Source organism: Branchiostoma lanceolatum, chromosome 5, assembly GCF_035083965.1.
Source record: "Branchiostoma lanceolatum isolate klBraLanc5 chromosome 5, klBraLanc5.hap2, whole genome shotgun sequence".
NCBI lineage: Eukaryota > Metazoa > Chordata > Leptocardii > Amphioxiformes > Branchiostomatidae > Branchiostoma > Branchiostoma lanceolatum.
The window spans coordinates 25,010,880-25,028,897 of record NC_089726.1 but is presented as its reverse complement, the minus strand read 5'-3'; the positions used below and the strand labels follow the sequence as shown (position 1 = coordinate 25,028,897).

The 18,018-nt window shown below is 43.0% G+C and overlaps 1 protein-coding gene across 2 annotated transcripts; it reads right to left on the bottom strand.

Annotated features, from left to right (window-relative positions):
- Nucleotides 1-8,862: 8,862 nt before the first annotated feature.
- On the bottom strand, nt 8,863-15,360 carry LOC136435825 (uncharacterized). 2 transcript variants are annotated; one of them, XM_066429539.1, is made up of 6 exons: nt 14,717-15,360; nt 13,732-13,796; nt 12,886-13,096; nt 12,515-12,597; nt 10,736-12,339; nt 10,050-10,165 (listed from the first exon to the last, which is right to left on the bottom strand). In XM_066429539.1, the coding sequence occupies exons 1-5, from the start codon at nt 14,793-14,795 to the stop codon at nt 10,822-10,824; spliced, it is 1,956 nt and encodes a 651-aa protein (XP_066285636.1). In that variant the 5' UTR covers nt 14,796-15,360; the 3' UTR covers nt 10,050-10,165; nt 10,736-10,821. The 2 variants fall into 2 exon arrangements, with proteins under 2 accessions (XP_066285637.1, XP_066285636.1); XM_066429540.1 differs by lacking the exons at nt 12,515-12,597; nt 12,886-13,096; nt 13,732-13,796; nt 14,717-15,360 and adding an exon at nt 8,863-9,684 and having other exon boundaries at nt 9,937-10,165; nt 10,584-11,120.
- Between the last annotated feature and the right edge of the window lie 2,658 nt (nt 15,361-18,018).

Genomic DNA, 18,018 nt, shown 5'->3' with positions numbered 1-18,018 from the left:
TTTTTGACACTGGCAGCCGATGTATCTGTAAAACAGGGTTCGTATATCTGTGACAGGGTTCCCGCTGTATTAGCTGCATGCATGATATTTAGTAACTAAGAATTAAAATGCCTTGACTGTAGTTTATTCCGTTACAGACATTATAAACGTTACAACCATCGTAGTACCAAATATGAAACTTTAGTTAATCAAGTGACGATAGAATAGATCCATTCGTGGGTCAAAGAAGCAGGGCTGGTAAGTTACCATCACAAGAGTCCACATGACATCTGATCGAGGCCAGTTCGATGTAGGGTCGATGCTAGAAAATTGATATGATCCTCCGATGGGGTTTTGCATCGATTTTCCAAGAGCAAATTGAACAAAATCGCGACACAACTTTGAACAAGATACATGTAGCTGCACAGTACTCTGTGTGTTCACCGCATCCAAACATAAAAGAGAGAGATCACGATTACATTGCATTGAAATATTTGTTTGTTTGTAATCGAAAGATTAGAAGAAATTTGGGTGTGATTTCAGTGATTTGTTGTAGTATTCATTTTTGGAACAGATATCAACTTTTTATGTAACGATGTGTTTGCTTTGTTACTTTGTGATGCTGTCAGCCTTCAGGCGTTTCATCGCTTTCATCATTTGACTGAGTTCTTCTCAGTTTAAGATATAAACAAAATACTTAGCACCGCAAAAATCCGTATTGCTGTTATTGAAAAAAAAAAAACCCATAATGATGGACAATAACACCATATTTGATAGGTGCTTCTTGTACCAGTGAATCTTCCTTGCGGCCGTAGGACCGTCGGTACTTTGTTTTCCCACTTGGGGGCGTGACGCACAGGGTGTGAGTTAGAATTATTTTTGATGGTGCCGCGCCCCGCCCCGCTCCTGGACAATGCGTAACCAAGAACTCTGGAAGTACACCGTATACGTAGGCTTTCTCAGTTTCTGCTGTTATTTTAGGATTCCAGTCCCACTGGCCACTGGTGACGGATATTTAGCTTCCCTTTTAATTTTTTGGATGCAGTCAGTCCTAGCCTGGAATCCAAACCTATTATAGCTCACGAGTCGCTCTCTCTTGCGGAGAGAGACTCGGGAGCTATAATAGGTTTAGATTCCAGGCTAAGTCAGTTCAGGACCGCGGTAAGGACGCATGCCTGGCTGGTACAGGTACTGACGGCTTAGCTGATATCACTTCTCGCACCCGTTTCTGATACGATTAACAAGAAAGTCTGTTAATAACGGGTCATGATTAGGCAGGGGCTGTGGTAAATAATGTACTCGGAGTACCCCAGAGTACGCTGATCAACAGTGAGTTTGTTAATCAGAGAGGAGTATACCATGATTTACCAGGGACCAGAACCCGCCGGTTCGACAGGCAGCGGCGCGATGGCACGATGGGAGATGGGTCTGACCTCAGCTGACCCAGGAGCTACGACAATATGGCGGCTGGCTGGATTTTAGCGTCGCTTTCTGGGCCCACATTCAGCCTCTGTACGCAGCCCACAGTCGGCCTCTGTACGCTTGGAACTGCCTTTCAAAACATATGCATTCTACGTAACTTTTCTACAGGTAAGTCTTGCTCCAGAGTTAAGTTTTCTGTTTGAATATCAATTATGTATCAAGACTGACGTGGCCCTGTAATAAAAAAACAAAAGCAAATTCGGAACTTGCGCCGGTCTTAGTACCGACAAATCCGTAATCCTTACCTACTTTGGAAAACAAAATTATGTTACGGCGCTATGTATAAGTGTCCGTATATGATAAGGACCAATAACAATGTCAAAATCAGAGAGCAGCCACTGTATCAGCCACGCTACTATTCGCCAAATTTAATAAAAGGATGTACACTGTAACCTATAATTTTGTTATTATTTTGTACTGGGCCGTTTCGCCACATTCGGTACACTACGCAGACATTCTTGTCCTATAGGTGTTATAAGCCCATTCGTAATTCCGACTAGGCATGTGCAGATTATTCCGATGTGATATATCTGTGGCTCTTAGGTCTAGGGACCAGTTAAGGCACCGTACAGGTAACTGTAATGTATCCGCGGCTCTTAGGTCTAGAGACCAGGTAAGACACCGTACAGGTAATATATCCTTGGCTCTTAGGTCTGGGCACTAGGTAAGGCACCGTAAAAGTAATATATCCGCGGATGTTCATTACGAACTGAGCCAATTCAGAAGCGTATTATGGAAAACCGCTGTTTCTGCGGCTCTCCCGCTGTGCGGAGTGCTATTGGCACCTTGGCGCTAGCAAATAACCGTGTGGTAGCTTTACAAAGACACCAAATACCAATGCTTTGTATCCTTGAATTAATTATTACAAAGTGTGCTACAATCCCGGAGCTTCTCTGGCTGACTGGAGCTTCTCTAGCTGGCTGATTTGGGAACAGTGGATGCTTGAAGATTGGTAAAGCGGTTTCCTGTATTCACATGCGTTCATAGAGAGCTAAACAATGGTCTTCCTTCACAGTTCGGTGACGGAATTTCCTTGCAATAGTGAAGCCAATCAGCGATCTCCTTTCCTGTGACGTCCTTTCCTGTGACGTAGATATCACGGGCCATCTGTCTCAGAGTGGTCACTTTAGCGTGGGAAGCGGTGTTGGCCACATACGCGGATCGTTCTAGCCCCATGGCAGGAATCAACGTCAACCATCATGCCATTTGCGTTGCCAAAGTTCTAGCTAGGACTAACTCAGTGTCGGCTTCATTGAGCCCTGTTGGGGAAAGACTTTCATAGTCTGAACCAAGGAGGTTTTACATACTATATAAAACCTCCTTGTCTGAAGTCACCTTATAGGGAGACTGAATACCACAATTAGCGGACGTGTGTTTCAAACATAACGGTAGGTCTAGCTCAGGACTGGATTCAGTGAACCCTGTTGAGGAAACTCAACTTATAGGGAGACTGAATACCACAATTAGCGGACGTGTGTTTCAAACATAACAGTAGGTCTAGCTCAGGATTGGATTCAGTGAACCCTGTTGGGGAAACTCAACTAATAGGGAGACTGAATACCTCAATTAGTGGACATGCGGTTCAAACATAAGGGTAGGTCTAGCTCAGGATTGGATTCAGTGCACCCTGTTGGGGAAACTCAACTTATAGGGTGACTGAATACCACAATTAGCAGACGTGTGGTTCAAACATAGCGGTAGGTCTAGCTCAGGATTGGATTCAGTGAACCCTGTTGGGGAGACTCAACTTATAGGGTGACTGAATACCTCAATTAGTGGACGTGTGTTTCAAACATAAGGGTAGGTCTAGCTCAGGATTGGATTCAGTGAACCCTGTTGAGGAAACTCAACTTATAGGGAGACTGAATACCACAATTAGTGGACATGCGGTTCAAACATAAGGGTAGGTCTAGCTCAGGACTGGATTCAGTGAACCCTGTTGAGGAAACTCAACCTATATGGAGACTGAATACCTCAATTAGCGGACGTGTGGTTCAAACATAACGGTAGGTCTAGCTCAGGATTGGATTCAGTGAACCCTGTTGGGGAAACTCAACTTATAGGGAGACTGAATACCACAATTAGCGGACGTGTGTTTCAAACATAGTCTAGCTCAGGATTGGATTCAGTGAGCCCTGTTGAGGAAACTCAACTTATAGGGAGACTGAATACCGCAATTAGCGGACATGTGGTTCAAACATAACGGTAGGTCTAGCTCAGGATTGGGATTCAGTGAACCCTGTTGAGGAAACTCAACTTATAGGGAGACTGAATACCACAATTAGCGGACGTGTGTTTCAAACATAACGGTAGGTCTAGCTCAGGACTGGATTCAGTGAACCCTGTTGAGGAAACTCAATTTATAGGGAGACTGAATACCACAATTAGCGGACGTGTGTTTCAAACATAACGGTAGGTCTAGCTCAGGACTGGATTCAGTGAACCCTGTTGAGCAAACTCAACTTATAGGGAGACTGAATACCACAATTAGCGGACGTGTGTTTCAAACATAACGGTAGGTCTAGCTCAGGATTGGGATTCAGTGAACCCTGTTGAGGAAACTCAACTTATAGGGAGACTGAATACCACAATTAGCGGACGTGTGTTTCAAACATAACGGTAGGTCTAGCTCAGGATTGGGATTCAGTGAACCCTGTTGAGGAAACTCAACTTATAGGGAGACTGAATACCACAATTAGCGGACGTGTGTTTCAAACATAACGGTAGGTCTAGCTCAGGATTGGGATTCAGTGAACCCTGTTGAGGAAACTCAACTCATAGGGAGACTGAATACCACAATAAGCGGACGTGTGGTTCAAACATAAGGGTAGGTCTAGCTCAGGATTGGATTCAGTGAACCCTGTTGGGGAAACTCAACTTATAGGGAGACTGAATACCACATTAGCGGACGTGTGTTTCAAACATAACGGTAGGTCTAGCTCAGGATTGGGATTCAGTGAACCCTGTTGAGGAAACTCAACTCATAGGGAGACTGAATACCACAATTAGCGGACGTGTGGTTCAAACATAAGGGTAGGTCTAGCTCAGGATTGGATTCAGTGAGCCCTGTTGAGGAAATTTAACTTATAGGGAGACTGAATACCACAGTTATCGGACGTGTGTTTCAATCATAACGGTAGGATTAACGTTAGATCAGTACTGGCTTTAGTGAGCCCTGTTGGGGAAAGACTTAAATAGTCTGAATTAGACTTATAGGGAGATTTGTTGAACATAATGGGAGGTCTAGCTCAGGGCTGGCTGTGTGTGCTGTGGGGATTAGCATAGTAATTGACACCTAGCCGAGAGTCAATAAAACTCCGCCTGTCTACGTCCAGACCGCTCATTTGCATTATACGGTTCTGAATTGAGCCAGTTCGTAAGGTAGATCTGGGGACCAGATAAGGTATCGTACAGGCAATGTATCCGTGGCTCCTAGGCCTGGGGACCAGGTAAGGCAACGTACAGGTAATGTATCCGCAGCTCTTACTAGTCTTAGGTCTAGGGACAAGTTAAGGCACCGTACAGGTAATAAATATGCGGATCTTTGGTCTAGCCTAAGGACCAGCTTAGGCACCGTACAGGTAATATATCCGCAACTCTTAGGTTTAGGCACTAGCTAAGGCACCGTACAGCTATTATATATGCGACTCTAAGGTTTTGGCACCAGGTAAGGCAACGTACAGGTAATATATACGTGGCTCTTAGGTCTAGGGACCAGGTAAGGCAATGTACAGGTAATATATACGTAGCTCTTAGGTCTGGGCACCAGGTAAGGCATTGTACAGGTAATCTATACGTGGCTGTTAGGTCTGGGGACCAGGTGAGACAATGTACAGGTAATATATACGCGGCTCTTAGGTCTGGGGACCAGATGAGGCAATGTACAGGTAATATATACACGGCTTTTAGGTCTGGGGACCAGGTAAGGCATCGTCCAGGTAATATATACGCGGCTCTTAGGTATGGGGACCAGGTTAGGTACCGTACAGGTCATGTATCCGCGGCTCTTAGGTGTAGGGACCAGCTAAGTTACCGTACAGGTGATATACCCATAGCTCTAAGGTCCCATACCAGATATGGTTCCATACATTTAATTCATCCGCAGCTCTTAGGTCTGGGAACCAGATAAGGCAATGTACAGGTAATATAAACATGGCTCTTAGGTCTAGGGACCAGCTTAGGAACCGTACAGGTTATATATCCGCGGCTATTATGTCTGGGGACCAGGCTATGTAAGGCACCGTACAGGTGATATATCCATGAAAGGGCAATTTTCAAATAGGAAAGAGCAATTGTTCAAACATTCACCAAATCAATAAGTGTATTTGTGTTTGTGTGTGTGTGTATATTTGTGTGTGTGACTTTGAATGCATGTGTGTGGGTGTTTGAACGTAGTGTGTATGTTTATGTGTGAATATGAACATGTGTACATGTGTGTGTGTTGACAAATTTATATCAGTCAAGAGTTTTTTATAGTGATGAGTCACATGGACATGTGTCAATAGCTTAACTTATGACTGCTAAGACTACTCTCTGTAGTGTATTGTCTTTATTACTGTAATAAGATTACAAGACATGATATACTTATCCGATGTACTTTTGTGCCTACTATAAACACTAGGATGAAAGCAATGCATCGTCTTTATTTACTCAACCTTCACCTTTTTCGCTCTTGTTGTTGCTATAGGTATTGACAATATTCAACTCAGGCAGACCATCAATGTGCTATATCTATATATGTCCTCATGAGATGGCAGTGAGTGAGAAGCTGATAATGCAACAATGGAGTCATATATCAACACTAACCAAGTCCTAGTTCTTTTAAAATGCACTGAGGCTTATACAATGCAATGAGTCTGTCAGACAGCCAGTGAAAGTTTAGGCAGTATTAGTGGGCAACCACAGGCCAACCATACACACTCACGCGATATCTTAAGAAAAGACTCCGTACAAAGTTCCCGTTTAGAACTTATTATTCAAGCCCACATCCAGACTAGTTTCGCCTTGTGTGTGGCTTCTTCGATGGTCAAGGGCTCGAATGAGCAAGTACAGTGTGTCCTGTCTTAAAAATAGACTAGGTGCAAAGTGCCCGAAGAGGCTTAACCAATCACAGTTCAGCAAAATTTAATGTAGTGCAATATGCACCGCTTAGATCTAAGTGCACTACACTACACTGCATGACCTCACTTGACCTCGGTTAGCTAGTAAAAGTTTACACATGTATGAATCCTTCCTGCAATTTCAATTCCCAGTACACTGTACATGTGTATGTAATTATTACAATGACAATGCTTTGAAAATCACATTGAAACCAATACATATAGTATGTGCTGTCAATGCACAGCTGTGTACCCCTGCTTTGCATGTCTCTTATAAGTAACTATTTATACATATTCCAGGACTACATACGCTGTCAGTAGTATAATTGTCCAAGTCTTTGACAGTTGTTTGTGCCCATGCGTGTATTTCTATATGCAATAACACAGTACATAATCAATTTGAATTTCATTGAATTGTTGTTTTCCTATTTGTAGGACTATTATCATAACACATATTACACATATGTGCTGAGACCTAATGTGAGTCTTGCCTACAGACTCATGAGTCTTATGTATTTCTTATACTGAAGCAAGTACATGATGAGGGCAACACAAACATAAAATTGATGGTTAAACCGTTAATAAGCTTTTTTTTTGCTTTCATCTCCTGTTGATATAATCTGACTAATCTAGATTGCTTAATCTTTTTCCATATCAGTTTATGCATGAATCTAAGTTACCCTTATTATGCACATGTACATAAATCAAAAAGTACAAACACACTATGTAGACAGTTGATACGGCCATACAGTCAAAATCTCCATTTTTAAATAGTTAAGACCCTCTCACAGGTAGGCAACAGTCTAACTTAACCAGCAACCACTTTATGTAGCACAACATTCTGCTTGTCAAAGGCAAGCTACATATTGTTAGGTTTAATTTCACTGCATATATAAAGTTAGTAGTATTACAAGCTAGCTGACAAGAAATGGGATGGATGTAATGACCAAATGTTTCTGTAACTTGCTGCTGTTGTACATTACATGCATGTACTGTATATAACAACCGTGCATGCAGTATACATTTGGCATATTTGTTTATTTTACACATGTATAATACCAAACATTATCTCCTTTTATCATGGAGGGTTTAGCTTTATATTCATTAAGGAATGAAGTTGTATTCATTGTGAATTCCTATTAGGAATTGAAGTGCCTGCTGTGATGGGGTATTTTGAAATGATTTGCTATGGCCCCACTGAGTTCCATAAATAGTTTACAGTCTGAACAGAAATCCAGTTAGGGTGTAGCTGTGCAAGCTAGGAGATAGGGACTGATTTTAACCTGTAAATACGGAAGTTTATTGTTGTACAAGCGTGCATCTCAAATAAACCACGGAATAATTACACAACAAAGACTTGACCAGCGGGCACGTGGTATTTCACAACTCATTGTGTCTTTATTCGTGCAGGGTTCTGTAAACATGACTGTCAGCCAATTGCAATTTACATAGTATGAACAGCCAATCAAGGCCCGTGTCGCTATTTTCAAATCTCCTAGTTGGCACACGTATCCCAGATGAGGACTAACTTACTTCGTGTGTGGGCTAGCCTGGAAACCATACCATCGGGCGTTCCGCGTTATCTCTACGACGCAGGGAGTGTTACCTGCCCGCCATGTGAGAATACCGCGCACGGGGTGATTGTACGGACTTGGTTCAATTAGCTCGGTCTCCGGAGAGGCATAACTGACAGAAACGGATCGGTGCATAGCAGACTAAACCGTTCGGTGGAAACTGGTAAACAGGCTATGTGTGGATATATGCTCTCCGCTCCCTGTCCCCTTTGCCAGGTATAGGCAGCCACGGCGCTGGGAACACTGAAAGCTTTGGTCGTGTTTCTACATCAACATTGGTAAATCTCGCGATTTGGATAGTGTCAGAGGAAACAGTCTACTAGTTCAAGGACCCAATTATAACTTGTTGCAAGACTAACTGTGGACGACACTCTTTCAACTGATGCGAGACCAAGCGGGCTCATGTGATTTTGATGTTTGCTGTTGGGAGTATCTGCGTTTTTATCTGAAGCATATGGACGGAAAGATGCAGGAATGACAGCTGTATTTCATTTGACACGAGCGACTGTGGCCGACGGAGTCGTCAAGATCAAAAAAGGAACACACTCTTTGGAACTTTTGTAGCCGATACTTAACTGCAAAATGCAAATAGTGGCATTCGTGGATAAAGGAGAAACAACAATGAAAGTTTATTCACTATTTTGAAGTATTAAATAAAAGCATCTTTTCAGGGTTTTGGGCCGGGGAAGTAGAAAGCGCATAAGGATTTGGGGGGGGGGGGGGCATTTTGGCAGCAGACCAGGCCTGGTCAAACCTTGGAGGGTAATTAAATGCTAATTAGGTGATAATTGTCGCTAAATTATGCAGCTACCGGCGGCAAATATGTTCACTGGACAGGACGTGTGTATGAATTTCCCTCTAGCTGCACGGGTTATTAAATGATAATTAGGAGATAATTGTCGCTAAATTATGCAGCACCGGCAGCAAAGGTGTTCACTGGGCAGGATATGTGAATGAATTTCCCCCTAGCTGCACGGGAACTAACAGGACGCCGACACGTCATGCACAGCATAAGTGGTGCATATCCGGTATTTCCCAGGACGGCACGGGTCCTGTGCAGAAGAGCTGAGCAGGTCGACACGGCCTGGAGAGTCACGGAAAACTCGAATTTGCAGGCACGTGGAACACGATTTCCACCCCGCAAATTCGTTATTTCGTACAGTGCCAGTTTCAGCTAATGGCAGGAGAAGAAAGAGGAGAAGAAAGTTGACAAAACAATGGAGCTAGTAAAATTACTTTTACTCTGTTTTTTTTGCTCCTAAAATGCATTTAGACATGAAGATAAAATGGTTAAAACCACATCAATAAACTGCATAGCACTATATTTGCAACAACTAGATATTAATTGTTCTACTCCTTTTCCCTGTGAATGAATTTATATACACATTAGTATGTATGCATACCTGATGATGTCCTGGTCTGTCTTCGACCGATATTCTCATTGTGATCGATCACTTATAGTTGAAGTCTCGCCAACATCGCAGGACACTGATAATGTATCCGTTTTGATGCGTATTTCAACACAAGGTTGTGGTAGACCTCCAGCTTCCCTGCGGCAACAAAGAATATTCAGACAAAACAGTCATTCTGCCTGTAAGTTCCTCTGACGAGTATAATGTATTGACCATGTAAGGCAGAAACACTTTTGCATAAGAATGGTTATACATCGAACACTTGCCAACTGTGTACATTTCCTAAAACAATTTTGCAGCATTGACATACAAGCGTTCAATTGCATCATTTTCTATAAAAGCATGTGTTGTAGGATGTATTAATTCATAAAATATGGCTCAAACATTCACCTGTGTGCTTGAACCCTGTCATATGGCCCATATCCTTCAGCAAGATACGGTCCATCACTACTTCTTGAAGAGCTTTGTGGGCAGGAGATTCCACCTCAAGGCATTTCTTCTTCCTTTCAGCTTCTCTGGACAGGGGCAGGTGTGCACAACGGTGGAATAACTCGTTACCTGACCACTGATGTTGATTTCCGATGTGGTTTAGCAAGGATGTCCATTTCTCGATCAGCAACTAAATGACAAGATAGAGTTGCAGTTGGTTAGCTAAACCTGGCACTGTCAAAACAGTTCACTAGCAAAAAAAAATGACTAGCTTGCATGCCTCTAAATGCAATTCAATATAACGCATTATCCCAAGAAAATTGTTTGCTATAATAGTATCTACCATAGTCATAATATCATGAAATATAGACTGTAAATGCAGAAACTTTTGTGGTGGTTTCAGTTTCATGGTTTTTGCAATGATCGCACACCACAAAATCAAAACACTGCGAATATATGTTTTTGAAAGTCTACTGTATTACAGAATTGTTTCAGATGCGAACTTCAATTGATATAAAAGCGAAAACCTCATTTTCCCTCCTATAGAGAGATATGACCGCTGCAAATGTTTCTGCATTGACAGTAGTTTTTAACATTTTGCACTGTACCTGGGCATTCCTCTTAGATGTCTTTGCTGACCACCATAGGTGGTTACTCAAAGCCTTTATCCATTCAGCCAAGGGTTGACAGGTTTTCTTCTGGGCCTTTGTTCTGAGTTTTTGCGTTACATTTTTGGAAACATGGAAAATGTCAAACTCACGCTTGATGTCTTTATAGTCTTTCTTCATCATGGCTGCGATCCCCCTATGTCTGTCTGTGGCCAGGCACTCTATCTCGATGCCATTGTCATCTAACTCTGTCAAGCATCTCTGGAGGCCCTCTTTTTCCATTGATTGGGATGTCCCTGTTTCTGTGACTTGCACTAGCTTCATGTCGAGGATAAGAACAGTAGGAACAGTACTTGGCACAATAGCCGGGCGAGTCACACCGGCCATCTCCCATGATAGTAACTGCGCCATCCCTGACCAAGTCCTGGGCCATTTCCTGCTGGTATGTGTAGTAGTCGTGAATGGTAGGAATAGCGTACGTTGTCTGGATGTTGAAGAATTCCGATTGGCTAATGAACTGTAGGTTCAATGATGCAGCAAAATCTATAAATTTATCAATGGACCCACCAGAGAATAGGATTGCGCATCCGACAAGAAGATTTCCAATTGCCATTCTCTTGCTGTATGGTTGAGAATGCCACACACCATGGTGACCCTCTGAACAAATCCAGTGTACAGCAAGACAAGTGCCTCTTACTGTGGTTTTGATCAAATTACCAGCACCACATTTGGAACACCGCTGGAACAGTTCTATTATCTTCTCACCAAATACAATAAATCTATGTCCTTCCAGCGTCACCTCAGTTTCACTTTCATCATCAGAGGTTGGGGGAGATGTTGATTCTGACTCTGGTTGGTATGACTGATCCCCCTTATCTGCAGGTGCACTAGGTGTAGTCCATGCGGATGATGGTGTCACTGAGTAATCTGATTGGAGAGCACTGGTTGATTTGATTGGGGTTGACATCCCTAGGGGCTCTGGTGGCGGAATCCCTTGGAGAACTTGGGTTGACATCCCTAGGGGCTCTGGTGGCGGAATCCCTTGGAGAACTTGGGTTGACATCCCTGGGGGCTCTGGTGGTGGCGTCTCTAGTGGCGGCATCCCTAGGGATTCTGGGGATGGCATTTCTAGTTGCTCTGGGGGTGGCATTTCTAGTTGCTCTGGTGGTGACATCCCTAGGGGCTCTGGGGGTGGCATTTCTAGTTGCTCTGGTGGAATCCCTAGGGGCTCTGGGGGTGGCATTTCTAGTTGCTCTGGTGGAATCCCTAGGGGCTCTGGGGGTGGCATTTCTAGTTGCTCTGGTGGAATCCCTAGGGGCTCTGGGGGTGGCATTTCTAGTTGCTCTGGTGGAATCCCTAGGGGCTCTGGTGGTGGCGTTCCTAGTGCCTCTGGTGGTGGCATCCCTAGGGGCTCAGTTGGTGGCATCCCTAGGGGCTCTGGTGGTGGCGTTCCTAGTGCCTCTGGTGGTGGCTTCCCTAGGGGCTCTGGGGGTGGCATCCCTAGGGGCTCTGGTGGTGGCGTTCCTTGGGGCTCTGGTGGTGGCATCCCTAGGGGCTCTGGTGGTGGCATCCCTAGGGGCTCTGGTGGTGGCGTTCCTAGTGCCTCTGGTGGTGGCTTCCCTAGGGGCTCTGGTGGTGGCGTTCCTTGGGGCTCTGGTGGTGGCATCCCTAGGGGCTCTGGGGTTTGAGTTCCTGCAGGGCTCAAACTCTTCTTGCAAAATGGACATGAGCTTCCCAGGTTTGAAATGTCCATACCCTGAGATTGAAAAAAAATCATATATTCTTTGTGCATTGTGATAGAAGCAAATCTATATGCATATCAGCAATAGCAAAAGTATTGTCTCCATTATATAAGGACAAAAGCAACAACCTAATCAAATTAAAGGTCTATGATTATCCTAAATACTACAACAATAAAATGGCACTATTACCTTTTCTGCTGCAAGTCTTCCTCCAGCACTTATGGGGTATAATGGCTGCATGTGCTTGCTGACGTGAGCACGTACTGACCCATCTAAAGCAAGATTCAAAAGGAAACAGTCCTTTACTCACCAAGTTACACTTACCAGACGAGTAAATAAATTCAAGTACACTAAATATATGAAAGCAGAATGGGCAAACTTGAAGGGCTGTATGAAAAACATGAAGTACATGTCATGTGCAACCAAAAAAAAAAATGTAGGGCATACAGAACATGCATATTCCCCTGGCTAATGCCATACATTACATTGTATGCATGAAGGATTGAAATATCATGTGGGTCACAGTTGAATACAGTACAATCTCATAATCAATAATTTACCGTGCCGTAGAATTGATGATCTTGCATTTTCCTTCACAAACTGAGCAGCCTTGCGCCAGATAGGGTGCCCTACAGCCACCTGTGGCCACCCAGCGGATTGTGTTAGGTCCCATTCCTCCCATGGCAGAGACAAGAACTTAACAAGTGCCCTTGTTTCATCTCTAGACCAGGCAGGGCCTCTCTTAGCCCTGGTTAAAACCTTCTGGGCTGCCTGAAAAAGAATGTATCACATATAAAACACCTGGGCTCAAAGCACAGGGTACATGTACACATTTCTACACCCAATATTGAAGCAGTGCATCAAGTTTTTGGTTGTGGGTGCACTGGTGCACATAGATATTTGTGAAAGGTTGTCTTGTAGATGTACTACAATACGGCATATTCCTGACATTTACTTGTCCAAGAACACATACACTGTATTACTTGTTTTGTTAGCCACAGAATTTCAAAGTCACCCTTAGAAAAGAAGCAGTAATCTCTAATGTTTATTATTAGATTTTATTATTCTATGCTATGCTATGCTATGCATCCAAAAACAAGCACTTACATCATGGTAACATCTTGAGGTTACTGGTTAGGTGCCCCAGTGCAGCAATCATCCAAACAATGAATTTCGAGCCCTGCTAATATCATACACTTTTGTCACTCTTTTTTATCATAACAAGTAATCTTACCAAACAATGACATACAATATGGCAGCCCCAGACAAAATTCAATGTTGTCATTGCAAGAGATAAATGGCCATAACATTACATTCAAGTAGGTAATTAAAATAAAAGAAAAAATAGCGACACATGTTACATCATGTTTTACATAACATAAATTGTAATGAAAACAAAAAACTACCTGCTGACTTGGGCTTTTTCCTGGACTTTTCCTGAGAGTTCTTCTCCGTGGCGTCCTTCCCACTTCTATCAGACAGAAACAAAATGACAGTAATGTAACAAAAACAATAGAGTGACTATTGTATATTCAGGAATGACACAAAAAGTTTGAAGTAGCTCACATCTTGGAATACAGATATTTTGACACTTTAGAGTGGAGTTGAATGTAGGTCACCATTATGGCAGGCAAAATGGCGTCGATGAGAACTGAACCATCTTCTGCCCCGAATTTCTCGCTACCGGTTGTCGCGATAAGCTAACTGAAAATAGCCGAGTGACTATCATATATTCAGGAATGTACACACAAAGTCTGACGTCGCTGGTGTTTGGGAGGACAGAGATTTGGGCACTATAGTGAGGAGCTTTTTGTAGGTCCCATAACCAGGCAAAATGGCGTCGATGATAACTGAGCCATCTTCTGGCCCAAATTTCTCGCTAACGGTTAATCTCATACGCCAACGAAAATAGCCGAGTGACTATCATATATTCAGGAATGTACACACAAATTCTGAAGTCGCTGGTGTCATGGAGGACAGAGATTTTGGCACTATAGTGAGGAGCCTTTTGTAGGTCCCATACCCAGGTAAAATGGCGTCGATGATAACTGAGCCATCTTCTGGCCCGAATTTCTAGCTAACAGTTCATTTGATACGCTAACAAAAACAGCCGAGTTACTATCATTTATTCAAGAATGTACACAACAAGTTTGAAGTGTATCGCTTCTTGGAATACAGAGTTTTTGGCATTCTTAAAAGTACCTTTTTGCTATCTAAAATGGCTACTTGTATGCATGTAGAAAATACTACAGAAGGACAACAACAACAACAACAACATAAAATCGAAAAGCGCTGGCCAGGCAGTTCTGATAACGATTGTGCACACACATTTGGTCTACTCAAAAATGTATTCCTAAACGTCATAGCATCGTCATCTATACCAGTACCAACCTGTTTTCTCATTGGGGTCCATGCTGGCATGCCCTCCCTCCATGTTGGCAAGCCCTCCCCTCGGTACCGCACCGCGCATTGAATTCTGGGATTGTTGGATGGATCCTTCGGGGGTTTCATGCCTTGATCACTATCATGTAGCGCCTTGCGTTCAGGCTCCCACTCATGGTAAATTTTACAAGACAAACTAGATCCAAGGATAACAATTCATTCTCAGAGGAATGACAATTCCCGCTTACAGAGTGGAATACTCCTTTAAAGGCACTTTACACCTATTTCCTCACTGGACTCATGTGAAAAAATGGAAACCTAATTTTGGCTAGAGATGTTCTTTGGGTAGGCTGATAAAAGAAAGTGCCATGCATGTTTGAGGAGAGACAAACCTTGAACTAATTATTGAGAAGAATGGGGGACCAACCAAGTGAGAGTGGAATAAATCAGTCCAGAAATGTAGCTTGTGCTGCAGTTTACCCAGTATACAAACCTATCTCTAACCTTAATATGTATCATACATACAAATACACACATATAAACATACACACACACAATATTTTGTGTTTGTCATTGACTGAAATGTGTAAGTGCTACAATATAACCTACAGTCTCCCTCCATGTAATGAACACCTAAGACAGAAGGGAATGGAGTATGTCGTTTATCATCTACTTCCTTAATAATACGTAGAAATTACTTCTTCGACTCAAATAAGTTCGCTTCATTTCAACACAGACCATTGCAACACAGACCATTGCAATTGATGTGCCCCCTTCCCGGTACATTTGAAAGCTATTCACTATGACTTTGCACCAAAAAAAACGGTCATCCTTGTGTATAATGTGTAGCACTAATACAGTCTTAGACTTGCTCTTGAGTATTTCAAATAACGCCAAATACCTTGTATATTCAGCATGAATTGCAAGCTTGGAGAATAATTGCAAGCCACACTCACAAGTTTCATCACATGGGGCCATTACATAGGTTACATAAATAAATACATGAAAATAGATGAAGGTTACATCGTCATTCGCGATCGGAGTAATTCTATCTGTATGAATATTCAATCCGATCCATTTTTTTGAGTGTGAACGGGGTTTAATTCTCGATGCATATGGTGACGCGACGCCATTTTCATGATTCCTTTGTTTCATGGCTCCTTCTTTTAACCATGCATGCACAAGTACACAACTCTAGACATGACTATATGAACAAAAGTACATAACACAAGTACTAGGATTCTGTGTATTTTCAACTCCTTCTTTTTACACGAAAAATTACAAAAAAACAGAAAATCAATATGGACGCCGCAAAGACATTCCAATACACATCTTACAACATTATGCACAGCTTGTATCTTACAGACGACTCGTGTTTACTTTTCATAGACAATAATTCAAATCATGTCAAATGATCATTTAACATACGCCGATTGGAAACCATACCATCGGGACCTTCCCGGCATCTCTGCGGCGTTGGGAGTGGTACCCGCCACCCAGACAGATTGGCCCGCTCGGTAGAATTTACTCTCGCTACGATGGCGGCGAAACTAAAGCTAAGGAGACGTCTATCAGAACGGCTTAATATAGCACACTGGGTCCAGTAAGACACACATAAGCCGACACGCAGAGACTAGATATCAGGCAAACCTCCTTGGTACACCATATATGTTATCCCAAGAATATCCTTGGTAATCCATGCAACTTTGAGAGTACTCTGAAAACCATACTATTGCCAGGGCCTCCACGTACGTACAAAACAGCTTGGTGGTGCGCCCCTAACTCTCCTACCCTGGAGAAACGTATAACCTGACTAGGGACCGGGCTGCTAGCGAGTCTCTTCGGCGGCCCGAGACTGTCAGCCCGCCGGATCTAAATTAACACTCCGGGGAGTTGTAGCCGGGGTAGGGGACCGTGCCTTTTACCCGCAAGGACCGGTCAACTCTCGGGATTTTTAAAAACTCCCCCGGTGCGCTAATGCAATTTCTATCGGCGGGCTTAGAGCTCTGGGCCGCCGACTGAAAGGGCGCGATAACAGTCTGGATCCCAGCGAACTAAACCGTTATCGTTCACATACGGTAATATCATTTTCAGTCCTACTACTACCCAACAGAAATTTATTTAGTCCTTTACAGTCCTAAATCTATTAATGTTTTTTTTAAGTGTCGAACACAAAGTCGAGGCAGATAAAGATCATTTACCTATCATTTCCTTGTAGTTCACACACCGTGGCTTATAATGTGTGAGCTAAAGCTTATTGTTATCTACCCGGCGTGGTCACACGTGAGTGTGCAACGGCCTTGGAATCAACGCACAGCTAACTGTGCATGAAAACGCAGAATTTTCCCGGTAGGCACACACCGGACCCGGAAACTCTTCACACTTCCTGCCCGCCTCGGTTTTAACGGACGTGCGCAGACTCGGAAAGAACCGGAAATCTGAGCTTTCACGCAGTGTGGATCAATTGTCATTTTACACTAGAGATGGGGAAGCATTGACTTCCAAGAGTGAATTTTGCATTAGGATGTTGATTGAAGAGTTCATTCTTGGGGATAAATTCAGAAACCCATATTTGAGTGTGGTGATGTTGTAAAAGTCCATTTGTGTGTACAAGGAACTTTGAAATGGGGAATTTATGCAAAAAAGTTTATAAGGAAGTCATTTTTTGCATGGGAAGAGAGATGGAGTTTGTAAATGTCGGCCTCCTTAGTTTCTTTTTAATGTAGGTGAAAATTCCCGGCTTGAATTACTTTGTCATCTCTGTATAATGAATTAATTCTACAAATCACAAACACTTCAGACTACATTCTCTCTGCAGGTGATCCAAAGCGGCGGCTGGATTACAGCAAAAGGCAGAAGGACTGGGTAGTCAAGAACATCTACGAGAAGAAGGACTGCGCCTTCCGAAGGAAGTTGCTGGAGGCGGCAGAGTACAGGCGCCGGGAGTCAAATGAGTGCTTAGGGGACCAGGTGCTGCCTAAGCCAGACCTACCACGTAACATAGCGCCAATTCCTAGGCCAAGCAAACAGGCAGCTTTCCAGCGTTATCAAACAAGATTTGAAGACCACTAGAGTCAATTCCTTATTAGTAGTATTACTGTGTGGGTGTTTGTTGCTTTTTGTTCTCACATTTGCAAAACTTTTGTAACAATCTAAGGGAGATAAGTAACTGTTTAGAACAATTTCCAACATTTAGTTGATGTTCTAAATAGTTTCTGCTGTGCTCCAACATGTCAGAAAAATTTCTAACATTGCACATGTTATTTGTATCATTTTCAAAACTGTTGCAACATAGATCGGTTGCTTGAGTA

Bases quoted from the DNA above. Each gene is read 5' to 3' on its own strand.
- LOC136435825 (XM_066429539.1), bottom strand. From the start codon at position 14,795: ATGCGCGGTGCGGTACCGAGGGGAGGGCTTGCCAACATGGAGGGAGGG. The intron at 13,097-13,731 runs GTAGTTTTTTGT...ATTCTTTTTCAG, and splicing joins GAAAAAGCCCAAGTCAGCAG to GCAGCCCAGAAGGTTTTAAC. The intron at 12,340-12,514 runs GTAATAGTGCCA...TTTCAATCTCAG, and splicing joins GAAGACTTGCAGCAGAAAAG to GGTATGGACATTTCAAACCT.